Source organism: Alexandromys fortis, unplaced genomic scaffold (assembly GCF_014885135.2).
Source record: "Alexandromys fortis isolate MF-2015 unplaced genomic scaffold, M_Fortis_MF-2015_v1.1 scaffold_157, whole genome shotgun sequence".
Classification (NCBI taxonomy): Eukaryota; Metazoa; Chordata; class Mammalia; order Rodentia; family Cricetidae; genus Alexandromys; species Alexandromys fortis.
In genome coordinates this window covers 3,901,452-3,914,590 of record NW_026068041.1, presented here as the reverse complement: position 1 = coordinate 3,914,590, position 13,139 = coordinate 3,901,452, and the positions used below count along the sequence as shown (strand labels likewise).

The window sequence follows — 13,139 nt, the reverse complement described above, 5'->3', positions numbered from 1 at the left end:
CTCCCTCAGACGGAGAATGGGGATAGCTTGTCTGACAAGGACATCCGTGCTGAGGTGGACACATTCATGTTCGAGGGCCATGACACCACAGCCAGCGGACTCTCCTGGATCTTCTATGCTCTGGCCACACACCCTGAACACCAACAGAGATGCAGGGAGGAAGTTCAGAGCCTCCTGGGGGATGGATCCTCCATCACCTGGTAAGAATTCAAAAGGTGGAAGAACCCCTATTCTTTGGGTAGGGAGGAGCAGCTGGTCTCCAGTCTACCTGAACATCAAGATGGACCTTGTTTCAGGGATCACCTTGACCAAATGCCCTACACCACCATGTGCATCAAGGAGGCCATGAGGCTCTACCCACCTGTCCCAGGTGTTGTCAGAGAGCTCAACACACCTGTCACCTTCCCTGATGGGCGCTCTTTACCCAAAGGTATGAGTTTCCAAGATCTGTTCACCTAAACTCATTCCAGAGATAAGGGAGGATCAGCAATCTGTGTGCTTTAACAGTCCTGAATTCTGCTTGGTGCACATTTCCTTTTTAGCAATAGATTACTCTAACTCATAAATACATTTTTTTAAAGTGGGACATATGCTTAAATTATCCTCTATAAGGTAAAAGGATCTCCAATTCTGATAGTTTGCATGAATAATTTTAAGTATATCTCTCCCTCACTAGATAACACTCCTATTGAATCTGCATCCTTCTCATGATGCATCCATTCAGTTTGGGAACACTGACATTCTTTGATTCTCATTCTCTAGACTCAATCCAGATGATAACACTATGTAATTTCATTGCTGTTCTTATCCTTAATATGCCCTCACTGTTACATAAGTATGTTTTCGTGTTGTGGCTGAGAACACACTTGCACATTTGCACATACAAGTGGAAGCCAAAGGTCAACATTAGTTTCATTCCTCAGATACCATCCACCTTGATAATTTTGAGGTCAGGAGGTCTCTCACTGATCTGTAAGTCACCTATTAGGCTAGGCTGGATGTCCAGTGGGTGCCAGTCCCCACCTCACCAGCATTCAAGGACAAATATGTGCCACTAACACAGCTTTTCATATGGATTCTACAAACCAAGCATAGGTTTTTAAGTTTCTACAAGTCTTCACCAGTTCATCTGTCTCTCCAACTCTAATTGTCACGTCTTTTATTATCCTCTACACTTAATATAATTTGAAGAATTTTTACCTATAAAGAACTTGTATTTTTATATAAATCAGTAAAAACAAAATGACTGCAGGCTCTTGTCAAGGCTGTTGTTTAGTCTCCATAAGCTGATGATGGTAAGAACCTATTGCTGAAGACAACTTACCTATGTCATCAAACACAGAGAAAATTACCTATTGTCCAATCAGCAGCCCTAATTTTTAACCCAAATATTTAATAGGCTTTTTCTTCAAGCTTGTTTAACTGATAATTTTATATTTTTACATACATATATACATATATATATCATGACTCAATCTTTCAAAAATTATATAAAAGTGAGACCTTGCTTCATATTAATGTCTACATAAAATCATTCCTATTATATAGCTACTTGGATTGTTTTTAGTAATTTTTTCTATTACATATGAACAGTGCATTTATAAATATACTACTATTTGCATATCTACATATTAATTTATAGAATGAATCCTTCAAAATATTTATGGTCACAAGGCATATACATTTTTCAAATTTAAATGTTTAATTAATTATTAAAGTGTAAATATTAATATATGTGCTCAAATTAGTCAAAATTTATCATAAACAATTTAACTTTAGGGGCACTGAAACATTGGTATTAACTTATGACCATCAATAAGTAATCTAAAACAAAGTGTTTTGTTATGTGAATGAGGTTGCCTTTGACTTAAACACATCAGTAAAGTATCCAATAGTACAAAATAAATTCGGACTCACCTCCCAAGTACAAAAAAAAAGAAATTATTAAATATGGTATTATGACTTTAACTTTCAAATGCTCTTTGATGGGATGTAACCAATAGATAAGAAATCAGACAGAGTCTAGGGAAGCATGTTTCTTTCATGGATCAAAGCAAATGAAGGAGATCAATAAATCCCATGTAATGAGTCATATATGGTCCAGTCCCTGAGAAGCACTCAGGTTGATGGCAAAGATAAACTGATGACCAGATGCTACATCGACCCTTGCAATGTCAAGAGATCACTTTTTGTCTCACACCTTATTCTGTCAAACTCCTTTTGTAAGTTACTACTTTAGTGATGTTCTAAAATCCCTTTCTGAAATGATGTGAACTCACCTTAAAAGCCACACTAAAACAACAGGGAGGGGACCATATTGGGAACTGATTTCTTTGCAATCGTTGCAGAAATCCTTCATCAAACCTAAGTTCTAAGCTGATTCACTCCCAAAACTCAGGTTTATGTCTTTCTTGCTTCTCTTTCTTTAACATTATTTTTATATTCCTCATTTGTACCCCAAATTCATTTCCAAGTCACCCACATCTACCCATAGTGATGATGTTTATTAGCAAGCATATCCTTTTGTGCAGGCGTGTCCCCTACTGCCTCGGGAACCAAGGTTCATATGCTGGGTATAACCCACCATCTCCCCTATTCCTTTCTGCCCCACAGGTATCTCAGTCACACTCTCCATTTATGCTCTCCACCACAACCCGAAGGTGTGGCCAAACCCAGAGGTAGGAGATTCCACAGGAGGGTGAGGGGAGAGGGGAGATCTCTCCAGACAAACCCTGCTGTCCCCAGTTCTAGCACCTTGTCCCCTGCTGGGATGAAAGCAGCAGTTTAAGCTCTGCCTGTCCTGACAAAGGTGTCATGTCCCTGCAGGTGTTTGACCCTTCCAGGTTTGCACCAGATTCTCCCCGACACAGCCATTCATTCCTGCCCTTCTCAGGAGGAGCAAGGTGAGACAGCCTGTGTACACTGATGTATACTGTGGGAATATTTTCAGCAAAAAATCTTGATGTTTTTGACCTCATGCATACATGACATCTCCAGGTATATTCTGTTGGTAGATATGGAGGGGAAAGCTTCTTGGGAATGTGTCTGTACACATAAGGAGGGTAGCATTGCAGGATACACTGTGAAGACCTTGACCCACTGCACTTCCCATTGGCCAGAAAAATGTATATGTCAGTGGATGCCACAGACTTGCAAATGCTCTTATATATTAGGGAAAGGATTGTAAGTTGACTTTTTATCCTGTGAATTTAACTTCATCGTCCAGCTTTTCAAGTTTCAGGACTCTTAAGTGCCATGCCTTTTTCTGCACTTAAGCCAGGCCAAGTATCTTTCCTGGGTACTTCTCAAATTTTAGAATTACTGTGGAAAGTGACAACTTTCCATCAGACACTCATGGTGTTACAGAAAGTCTTTTAAGGGAACATTTATTCCACATTCATGGACTCCACCTGTGCAGGCTCTCCCAGCACAATCAGAGACTCAGTGCCACTGTGCGCATCCCTCTTGTAACTGCCCAAGGCCAAACCTTGACAAATAATATATATTGTTGACATTACACTTAGACTGTCTTCAGAAAAAAAAATTAAAGAATAGGAGAGTAAACTGTTTTTTGAGAAAACTCTCTGTTTTTTTATAACACATAGCATTTGTTAAGGTTCTTGGTGAGTAAAATATAAAACCATCCTGAAATAGCTGCTGAGCAAGTTGAAGGCTTTTCAATGGCTTCTAGGGAAATCCTCAAGGCTCCCGTGAAACCCAACTTACTGTTAGCTTAAAAGGAGGAGCACGGAAGGTTCATCTGATCCTATACTTAATGAATTACTCAAGTGGCAAATGAGATTTCACAGAGCAGGCTTCTAGTCACTTGTTCTTCCAGACACAGGCTGTCTAGCATTTGATGTACTTCAGGTTGAATGCTCCCCATCCACACACTGAGAATCACGACACTTACACTAGAAGAAGCAGAGTATTGGGTAACTCAGCGTAAGTTGGAATGAAGCATATTGCTGCTGGCGTTTTCTGAGACAGGCTCAGGCTTGCCTGGAGTCCATGATCCCTCTGCCTTAACTTTCCAAGTTCTGAGATCCACATAGAGACAAACCTTGCTTTGCTCAGAAGTTTTTTTTTAATTTCCATTGTATTATATTCCATTATTTATTCCTTAAATTTAAATGAGTTACAATTTAGAGCCAAATAAAAATGTTTATTTGAATTTAAAAGAAATTATTAAGGAGTTCCTGTGTGTCAGGTGTGATGCTGGATTAAAAAAAAAAAAGGAAATGAAGGATACTCTCCTACCCTTGCCTCCAACTCAAAACTGTATTCCACAAAGACAAATATACCTGAAGTCAAAATATCTTCTTCCTCCATTCTTGCCCTCGTTCATTGAATAGTTTTCTAAATGTTTCATGTTCCTGACATCATCACATGCCCTGATTGTGGCTTATCATTAAATATCACACTGATGATTCTGTGGGTGCCCTGGAAGAAAGGGAAAATCAGCAAAGAAATGAGAGGCAGCTGCTCCCTGGCCTGAGCTTAGGGAAGATGCATTCTGAGGGGGAGGCGACATTGTCAACACATCAACAACTTGATCTGAAGTAGGAAGTGAGATGGGCAGAAAAGAGGTGAGGACACCCAGCCAGTTGAAGGTTGGCGGCAGCTGGGCTTCTGAATGTACGTACGATAGGGGTACAGAGGATCATTGTGGAGGGAGAGTCGGGGAGATCAGGGAAGCCCAGGACAGAAAACTGAAGCAGGAACAAGGGACATTTCTGAAGTACAATTAGAAGGCTAAACATGCTGATTAAGGAGCTAAAGGTACCCTAATTAAGAGGAAGATGGGACCGCCAATTGAGGATCCCGAACAGATCCCCCTTAGGAAAGTTCCTGCTGAAATCTGACTCTACTCCATGAAAGCCACACGCTAGGTCTTTCCAGGTGAAGTAAACTAAGCAATGATTAACTTCGTAAATAATTCACAAGTGTGAACTCTAATTCTTAGAATGCTGGCCTAACAGACTTCATAACCCTAAAAGAACTAGAGTCGAAATAGCCTTGAAATACGCAGGGGCTGAATCAAAGTCAGGAGAGCCACAGCCTGGGGAAGAAATGGGCATGTCTTGTAATAACAGAGATTAGACTGGACCTATAAAGGTAGCCCCTGAATGCTGTTCTGGGCTATTTCAGGAACCCCTCCCTGCTCAGGTCAGAAGTCATTGAGTTTCATTGTCCCCTTCTGACCCAGGAACTGCATTGGGAAACAATTTGCTATGAATGAGCTGAAGGTGGTTGTTGCCCTGACCCTACTCCGCTTTGAGCTGCTACCAGATCGTACCAGGGTCCCAGTCCCCTTAGCACGACTTGTGTTGAAATCCAAGAATGGGATCTACCTGCACGTCAAAAAGATCCGCTAATTCTGGTAGGGACAAGGACAGACTCTATGAGCATGCTCCCTGACATCCTGTCTTCGTGCCATCTGTTCCTGTCACCATCTGACTTTCTATCTGCTCAGCTTCCCTCACTCCTTTGCTCCCATGCCTCCTGGCCTCCTCTCTCTCTCTCTCCCCTCTCTCCCTCTTTCCCTTCCTCCCCCTCTCTCTCCCTCTTTTCCTCCCTCCCTCCCCCTCTCTCTCCCTCTCTCTCTCCCCCCTCTCTTCCTCCCTCCCTCTTCCTCCCTCCTTCTCCCTCTCTCTCTTTCCCTCCCCCCTCTCTCTCTCCCTCTCTCTCTCATTCCCTCTCTCTGTGTGTTTCTCTCTTTTCAGCACCCCCTTTCTCTCTTCCTTCCACTCTCTTTCTCTCTTTTTGCTTATTCTAGATTTTCTATTTGTCTTTCTGTTTCTTACTACCCGCATCTGATCTCGAGTCTTCTCTGTCCTCCAGCCTCCTCTCCTTGCCTTTTACCTTTCTGTCGTCTTATTTTTACTACATGATTCTTCATTACACCAATAATAAACTGTCACAACCTAGGTGGTCTGAAATAACTGAATGTCATTATCTTACAGTTCTGGATCTCAGAAGTCTGAAGTGGCAGAAAACCAAGTTTCTGGAGAGTTCTCTAGATAGTTGTCCTTCTGAACTTTCATTTTAAATAATCATTCTTTGGCACTGAACTGTCACCCTGTTTTGAAGCCAGCCTCCACTGAATCCGTATCTTCAAATTTCTTTCCCATTTGTAAATACTCTTGTGACATCATCAAGCCCACTAAAAATCCAAGGTAATTTCCCCAGCTTAATATGTATTTCTCAATGCAACATGCATGGGTTCCAAACTTAGTGCTTGAACATCATTGCGATGTCATTGTGGAGCCGGGCATAGTCTTTACATGACTGTCACCTGGTTGCTTTGTCTACATCTCAACTGCAGTCTCTCTCTACCTAACTGTCCTTTACACAAGTTTCTTCACCTTTCCTCTTTTGAACAATAAATTTCCCAGAGTCACACACAGTGTTTGTCATGATTCCACATTGCTTGAAACTGCTCCTGGATCAGGATCCATGATGCCATGAACACATTTCCCTGGTATGCCATGCCCTGCTTCCTAGAATGGCTTCTCTGGAATCCACTGTTGGCAACCAGGACTTCCTTCCTAGTCCTTCTACTTAGCTGGGCTAGCACAGAGTGGTTCTGAGGAAGGGCAGGAGAGACCAGACTGAATACTCAGTACCTGACCAAGGGGAGAGCTTGGCAGGAACATGAGCTCAAATCGTCGTACTCAGAATGTTCAAGCAGTACAGAAAGTCTCATGCTGGCCATGTTGAGAACAAAGGAAACTGAGAGCACAGAACAGAATGCTGGGTACCCAGCCGAGGGCACACACTCTAACCACAGGATTCCAAATGGGATGAAATGTGTGACCAGAAGGTGATTCTACTGCCTGGAAGCAATGAGCAAGACTGGCTGAGTTCACAGTCCTGAGCATTCCCCTGCATGATGCATGCAAAGTGACATTCATGCCAGCACGCTCTGCACACCCACAGCACATTCCACCCACACATGGTGGACATTGCATGCCCAAGAACAAGGGAGCCTCAGGGTGTGTTTGAAAAGTCAGAACGATGAATCTGTGGTCATCTGTGATGGCCACCAGTTCCAGTGTCCACTCTACCTCACCAGGAGGTCCCAACACACACACACACACACACACACACACACACACACACATAAACAAGTACATATTCTAGTGTTCAAGAGATCACACCCAAACATCTGAGTCAGAGATCTTGGCTTTATTCCCACTGATACACATACTCAAAAAGAACTGGTAGTAATGATGGAGTTTTGAACAAAACACATCAGAGTCAGGAAGCCTCAGTTCAAGTTCCTCCTAGATTAATGTCTTTCAGGATCCTTTCCTCAGTATTAAGATATAGTCACAGCTTTCTCCTACCAGAGAAGGGGTGCCTCCATCCTGTCCTGACCTCACAATGGCCAAGGTTCTGAAGATCTAAAATGATAAAGTTTAGATTCAGGTGCCACCCAGAGGCACATGGTGATTATGACTAGACAGTCAATACTGAGTGATAACTTCTGCATCCTTACTACATTTGTTCAGAGAGGTCTGTCTGGTGCTAGGACAAAAAGGCTAGGAAGTTGCTTAAGGCTTATAGCCAACAGGCACACTATACCGGAACCTTTGCATGTCATCTCCGAGTTTACAAGGAGATCCATGTCTTGATGTGACTTGATAGGAGTTAGCAAGTGTCCTGGAGAAGATTTGCCAAGATGTAGCCTTCTTTCAAGTATAAAAGAATTGATAATAAGAAAGTATATAGCATATAACCCAGGACACCCTAGAGCAGTGGTTCTCAATATTCCTAATGCTGCACCTTTAATACAGTTCTTCATATTGTGGTGAGCCCCAACCATAAACTGTCATTTTACTATTGTTATGAACCATAATGAAAACATCTGTGTTTTCTGGTAGTCTTAGCCAACCAATGTAAAAGAGTCATTTGAAACCTTCTACACCCATGGAGCTGCCCTAGACCCTTTACCAAGTTTCAAAGAATTCCTAGCTCCTGCCTGTGATCCTAGATTTTAGTGTCTTTCCTTCCCTATGTGGCTAATTCCTGGATTGGAACCTCTTGCTGACCTTAGACCCTAAACCCTAGATATATAGGTTCCCATAGACATCAAGCTGCTGCTGCAGGGACTGGAAGGAAAATACACTCGGTTATCAGGTGGACACCACCCTGACCTCCACCAAAAATCCTTCTTTGCACAGTCATGCCTTATAGAAATGAGTTCCCTTTTTCCCAGGATTCCACCTTAATGCTTCTGTAGCACCTTCCCCAGAAATACTGTGAAGGCCAGAGCACTGTGTGACTATGAGACACCACTGTTAGGAAGGACAAGAATCCCATAGAGACGTCCCCAGGAAGACGTCACACCAGTAGAGACGTTCATATTCTGTCACTTTGGTGGTGGGAGTTTGCTTTTATAATTATTTTTTATTTTGTACAGATTTAGTTGAATCAACTTTTCTTTTTTCCATTATATTCCAAATACACACTAAGGCAGTTAAAGACATGCATGTCAAAGAAGGGCCACATTCTATCCAGCCATCCCTCCTTCACATCCCTCCTCCACAGATCTCAAGACAACATTGCCATTGTCTTCACTAAGGTTTTTCAAGGCCTGGAATGTATGGTTCTAATTTTTTGTTTGTTTCTTTTAGAAAGACATAGAGTTATGAGAAATAAATGAAGCGTCTTGTGACAGCCAGATGTTCAACAAATGTTTGTGGAGTGAAGAAATGAGCTCCAGAGTCCAGGCACTGAGTCATTAGGCACACGTGTTTACAAGGGACTGCCTTCCATGAGACTGTCAGCCCTAATGCTTTCACATCTTTAAGCCCCCAAAAGCTGGGATCCATGATGACTCCACACTCAATCTAGGAGGGCAACGTCCCAGGAAAAGCCACAGCCTGTGCTGTCCAAGCCGTGATCCCCAAAGACCTATTTCCCAGAGCCCAGTGACTTGAGGTGGAGGTGGATGCCATTTTTGGAGCGCAGGACCAGCTGGGGAAGTTTGATGGGCAGCTTTGAGGGATCCAGAGAAAATTCAAAGCGCAGCAAACAAAGGGCTGTGACCACCTTCATCCTGACCAAGACAAACTGCTACCCAGTGCAGATCCTGGAGCAAGCAGCATAAAGGGGCATCAAGCTGTTGGCTACCCAGTGTTCTTAGAGTCCCACAAAAAAGCAGTAACTATTTGTGGATGCATAATGATTGTTTTTTTTTAAATATTCTGTGTGTATACCTGCAGGCCAGAAGAGGGCACCAGACCTCATTACAGATGGTTGTGAGCCACCATGTGGTTGCTGGGAATTGAACTCAGGACCTTTGGAAGAGCAGGCAATGCTCTTAACCTCTGAGCCATCTCTCTAGTTTTTTTTTTTTTTTTTGATGTGGACTTAAAAGGCAAATCCAGTGGGTATCATCCCACTGGGAGGTCTGGCAGGAAAAGGAAAAAACAGCCAAAGGCCCCCTTGTCACAGAGTGCTCCATAATGATGCCTCCCTCAATTTTCATTCCCAGTCTTGAGGGTCTGAAAATGTTGTCCCTCTACCTGAGACCTGCATAAAAAGGGATGTAGGCAAAGGAGTAGCATCCTCTCACATTCTCAGGAGAAAAGCACAATGGGTCAAAAGCCTACGAGATAGGACTTTCTTAAAACCCACTCACTGATGTGGGATTCTTCTCTATGTGCTATGAATATGTTTTATTATCATTGGTTGTGAAAGAAGCTGTTAGCTACATCCACAGAAACGCAGACAATAGAAGACTCACAGCAACAAATCCCAAAGAAGGGGGAAAAACACAAACAACATCACCAACAACAAAAAACTAAAATAAGAGGAACTAGCAATCACTGGTCATTAATATCTCTTAATATGGACTCAATTCACCTATAAAGACACAGGTCTAGAGATTGGATATGTAAAACAGAATCCATCCTTCTACTGCATACAAGAAATACACATTAACATCAAAGACAGACATTGTCTCAGAGTAAAAGGATGGGAAAAAATTTTCCAATCAAATGGACCTAAGAGATAAGCTAGTGTAGCTATCTTAATATCTAACAAAATAGACTTCAAACTGAAATCAATCAAAAGAGACAAAGAAAGACATTTCATATTAGTCACAGAAAAAATCCATAAAAAGGAAATCTCAATAATGAACATCTATGTCCCAAATACAAGGGCACCTTCATATGTAAAAAACACACTATTAAAGTATAAATCACATATTAAGCAGCACACAGTAATAGTGGGAGACTTCAACACCCCATTCTCACCACTGGACAAGTCTGCCAAACAGAAAATTAAGAGATAAATAAGGGAACTGGCAGAAGTTGCAACTCAAATAGACTTAACAGACATCTATAGAACACTCCACCCAAATAGGAAAGAATATACCTTCTTCTCAGCACCTCATGGAACCTTCTCATAAATTGACCATATACTAGGAAAAAACCTCAACAGATACAAAAATATTGGAATAACCTCATGTATTTTATTGGATCACCATGGCTTACAATTACAATTCAACAGCAACACTAATTTCAGAAAGCCTACAAACGGAAATTAAACAATGCTCACTTGAATCATCAATGGGTCAAGGAAGAAATAAAGAAAAAAATTAAATACTTCCTAAAATTCAATGAAAATGACTACACAACATACCCAAATTTATGGAACACAATGAAAGCAAGGTTAAGAGGAAAATTCATAGCACTAAATGTCTACATAAAGGAGCTGGAAAAATCCCACACTAGTGAGTTAACAGAATACCTGAAAACTCTAGAACAAAAAGAAACAAACTCACCCAGGGGGACTAGATGACAGGAAATAAAATTGAAAGCTGAAATTAACAAAATAGAAACAAAGAGAACAATACAAAGAATCAATGGGCAAAGAGTTGATTCTTTGAGAAAATCAACAAAATAGACAAACCTTTATCCAAACTAACCAAAAGGCAGAGAGAGAATATCCAAATTAACAAAATCAGAAATGAAAAGGGGGATATAACAACAGACATGGAAGAAATCCAGAGAATTGCTAGGTTCAAGAACCTGTATTCCATGGAATTGCAAAGCGTGATGGAAATGGACAGTTTTCTGGATGAATATCACTTACCAAAATTAAATCAAGACCAGATGAGCAAATTAAATAGACCTACAACTGTTAAGAGATAGAAACAGTCAAGAAAAGTCTCCCAAGCAAAAAAAGCTCAGGGCCAGATGGTTTCAGCTTAGAATTCTACAAGATTTTCAAAGAAGATTTAATACCAATATTCCTCAAATTGTTCCACATAATAGAAACAGAAGGAACATTGTCTAACTATTTTTATGAGGCCACAGTTACCTGATACCCAAACCACATAAAGACATTACTAAGAAAGAGAATTACAAACCAATCTCCCTCATGAATCAAATCCAACAACATCCCCAAAAAATTATCCAATGAAAAATCCAGTCAGCTTCATCTCAGAGATGGATGGATGGTTCAACATATTATTATGTCAATGTAATCCACTTTATAAACAAAGGGGGAAAAACCCACATGATCAGCTCATTAGATGCCGAAAAAGACTTCAAAAAAATACAATATCCCTTCATGATAAAGGTCTTGGAGCAGCAGGGATACAAGGAACATACCTAAACATAATAAGGGCAATATACAGCAAGCCAGCAACCAACATCAAACTAAATGTAGAGAAACTCAAATGATCCCACTGAAATCAGAAAAAAGACAAGGTTGTTCATTCTCTCCATGTCTATTCAATATAGCACTTGAGCTTCTAACTAGAGCCATAAGACAACAAGAGGAGATCAAGGGGATACAAATCAGAAAAGAAAAAAAAAACTCTCACTATTTGCTGATGATATGATTGTTTACATAAAGGACCCTAAAATACCTATCAAGGAACTTCTACAATTCATAAACACCTTCACTAAAGTATCAGAATACAGGATTGACTCAAAAAAATCAGTAGTCCTCCTGTACACAGATGAAAAATATGCTGAGAAAGAATGCAAAGAAAAATAACCCTTCACAACAGCCAAAAATAACATAAAATATCTTGGAGTGACTCTAAACAAACAAGTGAAAGACCTGTATGACAAGAACTTTAAATCTTTGAAGAAAGAACTTGAAGAAGACACCAGAAAATAAAAAGATCTCCCATGCTCTTGGGTAGGTAGAATTAACATAGTAAAAATGGAAATCTTACCAAAAGTAATCTACCAAGTCAATGCTATACCCATTAAAATCCTAGCAAAATTCTTCACAGACCTTGAAAGAACAATACTCAACTTCATATGGAAAAAAAACCAGGATAGCCAAGACAATTCTGTACAATAAAAGAATTTCTGGGCTGGAGAGATGGCTCAGTGGTTAAGAGCATTGCCTGCTCTTCCAAAGGTCCTAAGTTCAATTCCCAGCAACCACATGGTGGCTCACAACCATCTGTAATGAGGTCTGGTGCCCTCTTCTGGCCTGCAGGCATACACATAGATGGAATACTGTATACATAATAAATAAATAAATATTTAAAAAAAAATTTCTGGAGGCATCATAATCCCTGATTTCAAACTCTGCTACAGAGCTACAGTACTGAAAACAGCCTGGTGTTGGCATAAAAACAGACAAGAGTACCAACAGAACTACATCAAAGACCCAACTATCAATCTACAAACCTACGAACACCTGATTTTTGACAAAGAAGCAAAAAAAATGAAATAAAATGAAGAAAGCATATAAAACAAATGCTGTTGGCATAACCAGATATCAACATGTAGAAGAATGAACATAGATCCATTTCTACTGTCATGCACAAAACTCAAGTCTAAATGGGTCAAAGACTTCAACCTAAAACCAACCACACTGAACTTCATAGAAGAGAAAGTAGGAAGTACACTTGAACGCATTGTCACAGGAGACCACTTCCTAAATATAACCCCAGTAGCACAGACACTGAGAGAAACAATCAAAAAATGTAATCATAGAGCCGGGCGATGGTGGCGCACGCCTTTAATCCCAGCACTCGGGAGGCTGAGGCAGGCGGATCTCTATGAGTTCGAGACCAGCCTGGTCTACAGAGCTAGTTCCAGGACAGGCTCCAAAGCCACAGAGAAACCCTGTCTCGAAAAACCAAAAAAAAAAAA

The 13,139-nt window shown here is 40.8% G+C and overlaps 2 protein-coding genes across 6 annotated transcripts in view; one reads left to right on the top strand and one right to left on the bottom strand.

Moving 5' to 3' along the window:
• LOC126515836 (cytochrome P450 4A10) overlaps window positions 1-6,405 on the top strand; it is a 21,664-nt gene extending 15,259 nt beyond the window's left edge. Inside the window, exons 8-13 of one of the 3 annotated variants that reach the window (XM_050165798.1) lie at window positions 10-200; window positions 297-430; window positions 2,614-2,678; window positions 2,827-2,903; window positions 5,210-5,383; window positions 5,967-6,405. In XM_050165798.1, coding sequence (XP_050021755.1) covers window positions 10-200; window positions 297-430; window positions 2,614-2,678; window positions 2,827-2,903; window positions 5,210-5,378 — 636 coding nt within the window. In that variant the 3' untranslated portion in view covers window positions 5,379-5,383; window positions 5,967-6,405. The remainder of the gene's footprint in view (window positions 1-9; window positions 201-296; window positions 431-2,613; window positions 2,679-2,826; window positions 2,904-5,209; window positions 5,384-5,966) is intronic. The other 2 variants (XM_050165800.1, XM_050165797.1) reach the window with 2 other exon arrangements.
• Window positions 1-13,139, bottom strand: part of Cyp4b1 (cytochrome P450 family 4 subfamily B member 1) — a 102,668-nt gene that overhangs the window by 45,982 nt on the left and 43,547 nt on the right. The gene's annotated exons all lie outside the window — the stretch shown is intronic.